This window comes from Micrasema longulum, unplaced genomic scaffold (assembly GCF_059751315.1).
Source record: "Micrasema longulum isolate JH-2025_06_02 unplaced genomic scaffold, ASM5975131v1 h1tg000605l, whole genome shotgun sequence".
Classification (NCBI taxonomy): Eukaryota; Metazoa; Arthropoda; class Insecta; order Trichoptera; family Brachycentridae; genus Micrasema; species Micrasema longulum.
Window position 1 is genome coordinate 530,345 of NW_028277801.1, and position 11,811 is coordinate 542,155.

The 11,811-nt window shown below is 31.6% G+C and overlaps 1 protein-coding gene across 2 annotated transcripts; it reads left to right on the forward strand.

The window, feature by feature from the left end:
• The first annotated feature begins 1,261 nt into the window (after window positions 1-1,261).
• On the forward strand, window positions 1,262-11,596 carry LOC148280225 (lysosomal acid glucosylceramidase-like). Of its 2 annotated transcripts, XM_088228723.1 has the most exons (8): window positions 1,262-1,494; window positions 2,228-2,388; window positions 3,996-4,122; window positions 4,544-4,660; window positions 5,786-5,930; window positions 7,814-7,893; window positions 8,823-9,100; window positions 10,768-11,596. In XM_088228723.1, exons 2-8 carry the CDS (start codon window positions 2,279-2,281, stop codon window positions 10,865-10,867), a joined length of 957 nt encoding a protein of 318 aa, XP_088084849.1. In that variant the 5' UTR covers window positions 1,262-1,494; window positions 2,228-2,278; the 3' UTR covers window positions 10,868-11,596. The 2 variants fall into 2 exon arrangements, with proteins under 2 accessions (XP_088084849.1, XP_088084850.1); XM_088228724.1 differs by lacking the exons at window positions 1,262-1,494; window positions 2,228-2,388 and having other exon boundaries at window positions 4,030-4,122; window positions 4,560-4,660.
• Window positions 11,597-11,811: the final 215 nt, after the last annotated feature.

The window sequence follows — 11,811 nt, forward strand, 5'->3', positions numbered from 1 at the left end:
TGCATTTGTTGTCAAAAATCGCGCGTCTTTCAAAATCCACATTCCTACGCATACCTAACTCCCCCATTCCTCAGTTAATACTTTTTGTTGGTTTTCACAAGTTTCAGATAAAGTGCAGTATTTTATGTTATTAAAAATTAGAATCAATAATTAAGGTTACTTTTGAGAGCGTTTAGATTAATGTATCTATAGTATTTCTTTCGTAGTTCGCTTTACTTTTAATAGTTATTATTTTTCTGTATTAGTATTTTCTCTTTAGCTTTTCCATTTTCTTTAATCAAATATAATCATAATCGTAGTTTTTTCTTAAGTTGAGCTTATTTCAATTAAATATGTCAGTATGAAATAATGTATGTATACAAATTTTACCAGGAATTAATCTTTTAAGTTGATTAATCACGGTTGTTAAACTGTCAAAACTCGAAATACAACCCAGAACTCAGCTTGGTTACAAAATCGTGTGAAGATAACATTTCCTTACACAAGTTTAATTATATTTTATTGATAGGATACTAACATAATTTATCATAAAATTTTGGAGTTTGATCTAATTATTTTGACTTTAAACCGTTTCCAACGCTAAAAAACTTTGAGCAGAGCTGTCATGGCGATTACACGGCGACGCTATTTTTAAATATGCTTTAAATAAAGGAAATACCTCTAACCTCTATGTAGTTAACTTTAGCGAAAATTTAAATGAGATTTGTTCACTTTTTTTGCGATAATCAGAGATTGTAAAATTGATTTTTAAACGCGATTTAGCAGAACATATAAGCTAATCAGGATTTACAAGGAGAGCCAAATAAATTTGTGCTGTTTTGACGACACTCTATTTTTTTTTAAGATTTAGATTCTTGGAATCATCTACGCCATATCTATGCTATAATTTTTATTTGTGACATCACTTTTTATTCCTAGTTTTTCTACAAAGTCTGTGGATTTTCCCAACTGATCAAACTTGATTTTTTTTTATTTATTAATAATTTAAAAAACCCATTGGGGTTATATGTAAACATATATAAGTTCATGTTATGCCTCGTCTGGTTGGTGACATCATGTGCTTCTTAAGATTGATTTAAAATTTGTATCCAATGTCGTTTTTTAAGTTGCAAGTCATTTTAGTGTTAAAATCTATTGTATAGTATTTTTGGCTGTCCTGCATTTGTCTTTGCTTTTTTAATGTAGTAGGTAGTAATGTTATTATCTAGTATAATATTTGTGTATGTCAGTGGTGGTTTTAGTAATAACTTTCTTGTGAGGCTAGAAAAATAAGCGTGGGTGTCTTTTTGAGTTAAATAAAATTGCAAAGTTATTCATTATTAGGTACATACATACTCAATGCCAAAACGAGCAGTAGTCAATAGCGACTAGCAACTAAAGGGGACTAACAAGAAAGGAGATACTTCACTTACTGCTCCCTTAAAAATCAGAGTGAATTATAGTCAAAACGTTCCCCCAAGGTCCAAATATCACATACGCTGTGTTGTTTGACAAGTATGTTTTCTCTTAACATTTGAGGCTCATTTACTTTCCGCCTAACCGATATGAATCTACTCCAAAGTCAACCTTATTTACATTAAAATAAATATGTTTTTTGCTAGCAGCATGTGTTGTCTGAAAGACTACGACTATTAAAGGAATAGACTGAAGATTGATGTTGTGTGCATTGCCCATGCGTGCAAAAACTTGTTTTTACATTGTTATATTTTTATATTAAAACTTTTTATTCAACGCGTCGCGTTGTGAACCTACGGAGTGTGGCTTCACTATCTTCACCTGTAAAATTGCCACTGCTGTATGTTATATATATATATATATTAATGATCGGCAATCTAATTTGTGAATGATAAAGACATTGGTACCTGTACGATTTGTCAAACATGATTTTTTTTTTATGTTCAGGAGAGGGGATTATTTGTTCCAGTAACGATTTTTTGTGTAAAATTACCTAAGTCAACAGTCATGTTCTTCATGACTAAAAACAACAAGATACTTTGTGTTGCAATTGCCTATGTGATCTTATGCAGTTCTTTGATGGAAAATCTTAAAACCTACTTATATTGCTTATGTCAACAAAGACATTTTTTGCTTTAAAGTATGCAGAAATACTACTTTAATAAATGTATCCATAATAGATGTTACTTACTTTAAGAAATGTATCTATAATAAACGTTTTTTATGATAAATTTTGAGTATGAATAAATACACAAATGTATTTCTTTTTTAGATTCCACTCATAAAGCGGGCACAAGAACTAGCCACAGATGAGTTACAAATAATGGGTTCGGTTTGGTCTCCTCCCCCTTGGATGAAGACAAATGGACAAATTACCGGATTATCTTTTCTAATCAAGAAGTATTACCAATCCTATGCGGAATACCATCTCAAGTGATTCAAATTAATTTTTTAACTGCTCAATTATTACTATAATTAATCAGTAGGCAGCAGCTTATTGCTGATTTGTCAGATTTCAAGTGAACTGTGAACCTTCTTATATAAAAGAAAAATACAATTACGTACTATCCTGGATACAAACTTAAGATATGAAGTCTTTTTTTCTATGGTATATTTTGTTGCCCTTTAATAATAAGGAATATTTTTTTTTATTTTTAAAAAATATTTTTTAATTACTATAAAAAAAAAAAAACATATAATCTTTTACAGAATATTTTATTTTCTCTTTCTTATGTTACACAAAAATATTATAACTGTCTATTTATTATAGGAGCAAAAATTCATTGGCATTTTCTTGTATACCCACAAACAGGCCATGCCTTTGTGGGATTTTTTGTTTACTTTTTATACTATCAATATGTATTTCATTGCTATGTAATTATCCTTTATTTTTTTAATACTCAGTTTTACCTCTTATGTTTATTGTGAAAAAAAAAACAAAAAATTTTAGTAAAAAAAAAATTAAAGGGTTGTAAGCTAGAAAAAAAGAAAATATATTATTTAAAAATACAATGGAATGTATAAATTTATATCTACTACTAAAGATGTCTATTTTTTGACAATAGTTATCAAAATTAATGAATTTTGTGAGGAATTATTTTTGCACTTAATTATGTGGACAATTGAAGTTAGTCTAGTACAATGAAGAGGACAGCGTAATCCATTGTTTCCAATTAGGTATGGCGAGTCTACGAAACCATTAAAAATTTTGTAAAGCAAAACAAAGTTGCACTAAATCATCACTATAGTAGGGCCAATTTAATTGGTCACATTTGACATTTGCCGGTTTTAGCTTCATAGTGAGGTGACCTGCTTAAAAACATCGACTAAAGTTAATGAATCGATTCGGACTTCAAACATAATATATGTGAATTGAATTCGGTTACTATGAAAAAGTACTTATAGGTACTGTAATTTAAGTTGCTTCTTTTGTAACGACTTCTAACTAGCTTTGTGATGGATAATTTAAGAAATTATTTTTTTGTGCGTATGGGCTGCTCTATAGCGTTATTACTCTGAGGTGCCTATGGTCTTAACTGAGATAAAGGAATTATAAGGATCTGGAAAATTAGGTATTTACAGTAAATTTTCATGTGGTTATGTGCGTTGCGGTTAAGTGCTGTTTAACTACCATGCTAAATGACTAGGGTTTGATTCTTGACATGGCTGATATTAACTATTAACAACAAACGTGTAATGAACGGTTTCGGTTTGCGCTCGCAATCTCAACGCAAGTATCTACGGCCTGTTGTATTGCTGTAATATGTAGCTAAGTTAGTGGTCAGTAATCATAAAATGGTTGATTTCCATATGGGCGACTCTATTAGGTTATTACTCTAAGGTTTTGACACTGCTGTCTTACATAGTCTCTCGACTGGCACTTGAAGGGCAAGACATGACAAATAATGATCATGATACACCGCAGTGCATAAGGGAATGATGTGGCTGAAAATACCTAGACTTCTGGAATCCATAATAATTCCTTCGTCTGTTTAAATAAGCAGTTTAAATTACTTCATAATGTACTTGTATATTTGCAGGTTTCTCCAAGAATACAAAAAAAATGGGATTGATATTTGGGGTTTGACTACTGGAAATGAGCCTTCTCTAGGAATCCTTCCTGTTTTGTTACCAATAAATAATTTAGGCTGGTTACCATCTGAACAGGTGAGCAGTTTGAATTTATAATGATGTCCTTTAAGAAAAGTAGGAAGATATAAATAAAAATAAGATATATAATCTTAGAAAAACAGTTTACTATAGAAGGATATCCGGCTATCCGGCTTAGGGGCTCGCCGAATATGCATCTCTTCACTAGTAAAAATAGTGAATAAAGTAATTGAGTGGAGAAACTGCCTACTAGTGTAGTGGTTGACATGTTCACCTACTGTGCTTGAGGTTCTGGGTTACCGGTGGTTTTGCTCTGAAGTAATTCACTGTCCTTGGGCTAGCACCTGTAATATAAGACTGATCACCTTCCTGTAACCGAGGATAGAAATGTGCCCTATGCACCATCGAAGTTTAAGAGTTTGGTGATAACATGTTGATGCGTTTTAGTTCCTATACTTTTTGTAATGTTGTTTTGAAGGCAATATGGATTGCAGAAAATTTGGGACCAACAATAAAGGAAAATGTAGAATTTTCAAATGTCCAAATTCTGACCATAGACGACAATCGATTTTCTGTTCCTTGGTCCATAAATGTGGTAAGTACTCTTAAATTTTTTAATAAGATTATTATGTCATTCTAAGAGACAGAACACGGTCTCTGTCTACCTTGTTATGAGTTCTATCTTCGAGCTCTCTCTTGCACAGATTTATTGCTGTATTGGGGTAGCGTTAATTCTTTGCGTGGCAAGGATAAATATTTTTTATATTCAAATCAAGTGTAGTTATACAAATTTTACTTTCTAAATCCGGTGTGAAAATGTCCATTTGAAGATTACAAAAAATACAACTTCTTCATTAAAAAAAAAAAGAGACATATATCAAGGCTTGTATCGTATGTAGACTAGTGTGACTTCACAGCCAACAGCAACAACAACAAACCATCACGCCGTTTCTCCGTAGGGGTAGGCAGAGAGGATAGAACGCCATATCACTCTGTCTCTGCATACAGACTTCGCTTCCTGTACATTCATACATCTTCTCATGAACGCACGCCGATTATTCCCACTCTTAACATGTCCATCTTCAAGTATTTAATGAACCCAATCGTACCATGTCTTTCTCTTTTCATCACAGCCACACAAGAGTTAATAATCAGTGAGGAAATCCAGCCTGTCTATTAAACTTTTAGACATACTGAAAGCGTTGTTGGTTGATTATAATTTATGGTCATAGAATAATATTATGATATTTCTATTATAACGGTTTAGTTAAAACAGGCCGCTGACTACTGGAAAATGCTGCCAGGTGGTAAAATGTTGGACAACGTTACTACAGCACATGAGGCATTAAGTGCCAATAGCTGCCATTCACAAAGCTAGGTTTGGATTGATTGAACACTCCCCATATTTACCTGATTTAAACCCCCCCAGTGAATACCGCCGGCTATTCCCAAAAAAAGGTATATTTCCATGGAAATAAAATTTTCGTCGTCAATGAGGTCATGTGCTTGAGAATAGAAATGTTGGAGCATCGCTGGAAGATGTGCATACAGGTCTGGGAGGACTATGTCAAAAAATAAGGGACAATAACTTTTTACCTTCTACTTTTAAATAAGTCAAGAGATGGAAGATATCAATCGACCCTCATATGTTATTACATATTTATTTTATTGTGAATATATGAAAAATACTCATTAAAACATATTTTATTTTCTGATTTAGATGGCCAAAACTAAAAACATATTGGATTATATTGATGGTATTGCAATCCATTGGTACGCTGATTTTATAATAGGCCCAAAAGTTAATGATCTAACTCACAAAAACTATCCCCACAAATACCTTATTACTTCTGAATCCTGCTCTGGTATGAAAATCATATTTTTTGTCTATTACTTAGGTCCTATGTGTGTTTGAATATTTGATAAGCCTATGTTTAATACGTAGTGCCTGTTGGTGAACTAAGTAAACATGTAAATTTTATTTGTGTTAGTAGGTACACTAGAATATTATATTTTAAACGTTTTTTTAACACACACATGTCTAAAGTTTATTAAAGATTTGAATGTACTTACTTTTTAAAAGTTTATTTTATGCTTTGTGGGATTTTTTCATTTACTATTCTTACTGTTAATTTGCATTTTATTGCTTTGTAATTATTCGTCTTTTTTTTGTTTTTAATACTCTGTTTTACCTCTTATATACAATATAAATTGTAAAAAAATATCAAAAAATTATAACAATAAATAAATAAAATAAAATATTCAAAATTCAAAGAAAATATTTATCTTTAAAAAAATGTACCTAGGTGCCTTGATTTTTTAAATTACTACGGAAATGAGGAAGTTCAGTGGTTTTTAAATATTTTTTTTTTTGTCATAATAGATTATTAAACTAAGCCAAAAAAAATATATATCGTATTATCAGCACCATGAAGCTTTGTATTTCTGAAACTGTGACGTCTCTTCCGCTTCTTCTCGGCAGTTCTGCTGATTGGTCTGTTGACCCATAAATTGGAAATCTTTCACAACTCTCTTATCATTGGTTGATTTATATGAACTTGGCGTCGTTCAAAGTAGTTGTTTTTAAAATATTTTTATTCATTTTCAGTTCAGAAATTGTTGATGTTCTTATTTTTACCGTGCGTAAGAAAACCTTTTTTATATCTAATTTCCCATAGAGCTGAACTTCCTCATTACAATTAAAAGTCCCGAGAAATTGAAGATTCAGACATAATATTATTGCATACTTTAGTAAACTATTTGTTAGAATGTCGATTTTTATTAAACAGGATTAGCACTCGCATACCGAATTCCACCAATGGAAACTGGTAATTAACTTAGTCCTGATTTTGAATACACCAATTATGCATTTTATAATACTCTGGACCGCATCCAAAGAAAGGGTAATTTGGTTTGCAATAATGTTGATCCGTTTTGTACTAATGTTTTTTTTTGTTCTGATTTGTTTTTCTTTTTCTTTTTGAATTATTTTATTTAAATTTCTTTTCATCTGTATTTTTGTAAATATTTTCTATCCTTTATCTTGTCACATAAAAAAATCAAAATACAGAAGTGTTATGAGTTATAAGTAGGTAATTTGTTTTTTTTTTTTAATAGGAAACGTACATCAAACTAAACTCTCACCTTTTTAAAATGTCTTCCTGAAAATGAATATATGATCCCGAAGAAGGTTTCATATATGTATCACATTTCGGTAACTAATATTTTGTCACCGTTCAAGCAAAAGTCACAAACCCATGATAGTTTTGAGTTAAATATGACATTCGAAGTGTTAAATTATGTTCTTTAAGAGTTAGAAGAAAGTTGCGTAAATCCAAATTATTATTTTTTTAACTTATGTGACTTTGTATTATTATAAATGAAAACAAAAAAAAAACACATTAAAAATTATTTCTTTAAATAAAAATATTTTTTTAACAACATTATAATAATTATTTCAAATATTTCTTTCCTTTCACTAACTTGGAAAATGCAAGGTCACTAAACCAAATTTTAGCCACCTTGCCTCATTAAAAACCTTCCAGATATTAAAAAATATATCAGAAGGAAAAAGTTACCAATGGAATTTATTAAAAAGACATGAATGAATTATGTTGTGTACATAAAACCTCCAAAACACAAAAATCAGAATTTTCTGTGGTCTCCAAACATTCAAACAGCAATTTCTCAAAATGATGTTTTTGGGTTAGTGGCTTGCCTAAATGGTGACGATTTCTTTATTTTAAAGATTATTTTGGAGTTGGTCTAGAAGATGGTGGTTTGGGGTCTTGGACAAGTGCTGAAGATTACCTTGGTGGTATTTTTGAGGTACGTATTACATTTTTGCATAAAATAAAGCTTCTTTTTACCACCCCAGAAGAAAACATATTAAACCAATTAAATCTTAAATATTGAAGTGAATTTAAGTTAACATTATCATCATTCATTCATCCATACTAAGTTATGTGTAGAGCACTATACTGCTTTACAAAGAAAATTAATCAGTGAAACTTAAAGCAGGGGGGTTTTTTCCCTTATCTAAAGTGTTAGCATATATATGGATAGTTATCTAAAGTACAGATATTTGTTTATTTTTTGTTTAAATTCAATGACATAGTGTACAATATTCTGTATTTACTATATTAGTTTTATATCACCCGTCGATGGGAGGAGTGCTCTCCCGAAACTGTAGTTGTGTTCTTTTAAAAAAAAAAAAATTGTGTAACACTAATAACAAAGTTTAATTTCATAATAATTTATATTAATAATCGATTCACTTTGGTCTCACATTATTTATGGGGTTAGTTAAGTCTTGCCTTACTTCAATGTAGTACGGGTGATACATGATTTATGGGGTTTGTGACAACTAGCATCTACTGAGCCATATACTGCAGATGCCGGTGGGAGTGACAGTTTCCAAGTTTTATGCGAAAAACTGAAAAATGGTACCTTTAAAACCCCCCTCCCCCTCCTCGAGCTCACCCCCCACCATCGGGGACTTTTGACACACATTACCCCAAGTCTTAAGGAAGCGTTCAAAACCATTTCCAAAACTCTGGGATTTTTTGCCACCGATTGCCTTTTTTTGACTAATTTGACTGGGCTATAAGGGATGTGGACCTGACTGTTGGCCGCAGAGACCTGGAAAGACTTCGTGAGCTCCATGTGCTCCACCTATGTAGCGGACATGGAGTAATCGAGTTAATTATTTTAGATTTTTGAAATGTTTACTTCAAATTCACATGATTTATTTTTAGAATTTGCGGCATTGGGTTGTGGGATGGGTAGACTGGAATTTAGCTCTAGACAGGAACTTTGGTCCGAGTTGGAATAACCGCAGAGCGGGTACTCCAGTTATAGTGATACCTGAAGATGATGAGTTCCTAAAGCAGCCCACATTCTATGCCTTTGGCCACTTAAGCAAATTTGTACCAAGAGGTTCCCAAAGAATTCAAGTAGAAAATAAGTGGAAGACTATCAATCATGTGGCTTTTCTTAGACCTGATAGTGGAATTACAGTTGTATTTTATAATCCGTGAGTACATTCACTGTTATTTTTTTATCAAAAATACTTTTATTAAGAATTCAGTTCTGTGCGTGAAATAGTATAGAATTTTTTTAATTGGTTTTTGTCGTCATTTTCTGTAAAATTTTATGTGAAATAAATAAATAAAAATAATAAGGAACTTCAGCCCTACGGGAAATTTGATACAAAAAATGTTTGCAGTAAAAATTAGAGCAAATCCACTCTGCTAGGAATCGGGACCCAGGATCTCAGGATCTCAAGAACACACCAACCGCTACACAACATGAAATTATCTCCACTTGATTTTCTTCTTTGGGAATTTTGCCCGAGAGTAGCCATTGAGTCAAAGATGACTTCTTTTCTGAATTTTTTTTTCACACTCAGAACTGAGTTCTTCATCCACCTGAACTCGGATTATTACTTTTTTAATTTGATTTTCTACAAAATAATTGGTAAAAAATTCCTGCAAAAGGATACAGAGTAAAGTTTAATCTGCCTCATGGTCTACTGAATATTATTATTATAAACACTAGAAGCATTAAGATGATGCATGCGCATCTAATGTACTGTGTTTTAAATATATAAAACAAATAAAAAAAATATGTGTTTGTCAAGGCGCGTTTAAACACATTAATCGAGCATGCACTAATCCCTTTCTCGGGGAGGCTATTCCATTGGTCCACAACTCGCATTTTCAGAAAGTCCTTCCTGGGGTTGGATGTAAAGGAGGTAGTGTTTAATTTTACTAAATGACCTGAAATGGCGGTTATTATTCGCAGTGAACATTGATTTTCATTTAAGTACATTGCGTTGCTCTCTAAATGAATGAAAAAATTAGTAAAAACAACGTCATAGGTTTGACGGACATGTTTAAAATAACAAAAAAATTATAGTGTTGTTACATTATTGTGGCAACTGGCAACAAATTTCCGGTTTCCAGGGTATCCATGTTTTTCAATATTTAGTGTGATTCTTTGTTAGTTTGAACTGTTTCTACTTTTAAATGTCAGAAACACTCACTGACCTGACTCGTGACGTCGCGGGAAGTGTTTTGAAGATTCAAAATTACAAAACTTGAAAAAGTTATAATGTATAGATAAGACGATACATAATAAAAAAAAACAAAATTTTGCCTAGTTAACAAACAAAAAAAAAACACTGAACTTCCTCATTGGAATAAACTTTTTCAATAGTCTTAAACTAAGCCAAAAATATATATTTTAATATTTTTATGTATCGTATTATCAGCGCTATGATTTTTTAAAGTTTGGTATTTTTTTTATTGACATCTCAAGTTCTCTTCCCTTCTCGATAAGTTCTGCTGATTAGTCAGTTGACTTACCGTAAATCGGAAATATATCACATCTCCTCTTATCATCCGTTGATTCGGAAGAACTAGTGACGTCATGCAAAGTACTTTTGTAATTTTTTTCATACATTGTCAAGATACTTCGCCGTACAATTTAACGCCCTAATTTTTACTGTCCGTAAGATTACATTTTTTATATCCAATTTCTCGTGGGGCTGAACTTTTTCATTCCCAAAGATGAATAATGCCGTAACCAAAGCATAACACTCCTCGCTTAATACAAATTTTAACCAAGACGGGGAGAACCTTTAAGAGAAGGAAATATGGATATTTACAATCAATCTAAATAAAATCTATTTATTTTCAGGACCAACTATGAAATGACTGTGATGATTCAAGAGAATGAAAAAGGAACAATTACAGTTAAAGTTCCCAAAAGATCCATCCATACGACTATCTACTGGTGAATCTATCATAATATTCACTGTGTTTGAAATGATTTAGGACCAGTCGAAATTATCCACTACATAGGAAGCTTCCTGTGAGAGAATGGAATCAATTTTTAGTAAAAAATGTAAATAGTTAAACCCTGAAATTATGCCCCCGCAATTTAAGTATAAATTTTGTGGTCCCAATGAACTTTTAATTTCCCGCTATTAATGTCGCAGAAATTTGCCATCTGCTCTGAAAACTGACAGCTCGAGAGTCTGAAGTTAGTTTCTAACATTTTACCAATTTTTTTAATAGAAATATTTCATTTGAAAGACAGTTTAATGGGTTTTACGAGCATTTATTGCCGCCATTTTCGTGTTTTTGACAACTCAAGAGTCTGAAGTTATTCTCTGATCATAATACTGACTTTTTGGTCGGAAAAACATGCAATCCCCACTGAAAACTAAAAGCACAAGAGTCTGAAGTTAGTCTCTATCATTATACCAACTTGTTGGTAAGTTAAATCGATAATCGAAATTATTGCCGCCATTTTTGTGTTTTTTTTATTGTAATTTTGCCTACAGTTTACTGTATTTTACGAACATTTATTGCCGCCATTTTCGTGTTTTAGTTGTAATTTTAAAGATGGTTTATTGTATTTTACAGACATTTATTATTTATGAACATGATATTCAAAAAGTTGCAATAAAAAATTGTTTAAAACATTGGGGAATAAATTTTTCAATAAAAAATAATTCGCTGAATTAATCTTTTTCGCTACCCTCCACCTACGTTTTTTTTGTCAGTCCCTTAAAAAAGTTAATTTAGTGATTTTACTGTAAATAGGTTGGATGTACCAAAAAGTCCTTTTTTGGCACAAATAATATTGGTTAAAGACCCCGACATTGAGATAAAATGCAGAATAGAAGCAGCCCGAACAGGATTTAACAAAATGAAAAATCTTCTTTGTGACGATAAT

What these genes read in the sequence shown, in the direction of transcription:
- LOC148280225 (XM_088228723.1), top strand. Translation starts at nt 2,279, where the DNA reads ATGGGTTCGGTTTGGTCTCCTCCCCCTTGGATGAAGACAAATGGACAA. An exon ending in TATGCGGAATACCATCTCAA is followed by an intron (nt 2,389 to 3,995) that starts GTGATTCAAATT and finishes GTATATTTGCAG; the next exon opens with GTTTCTCCAAGAATACAAAA. An exon ending in ACCTTGGTGGTATTTTTGAG is followed by an intron (nt 7,894 to 8,822) that starts GTACGTATTACA and finishes ATTTATTTTTAG; the next exon opens with AATTTGCGGCATTGGGTTGT.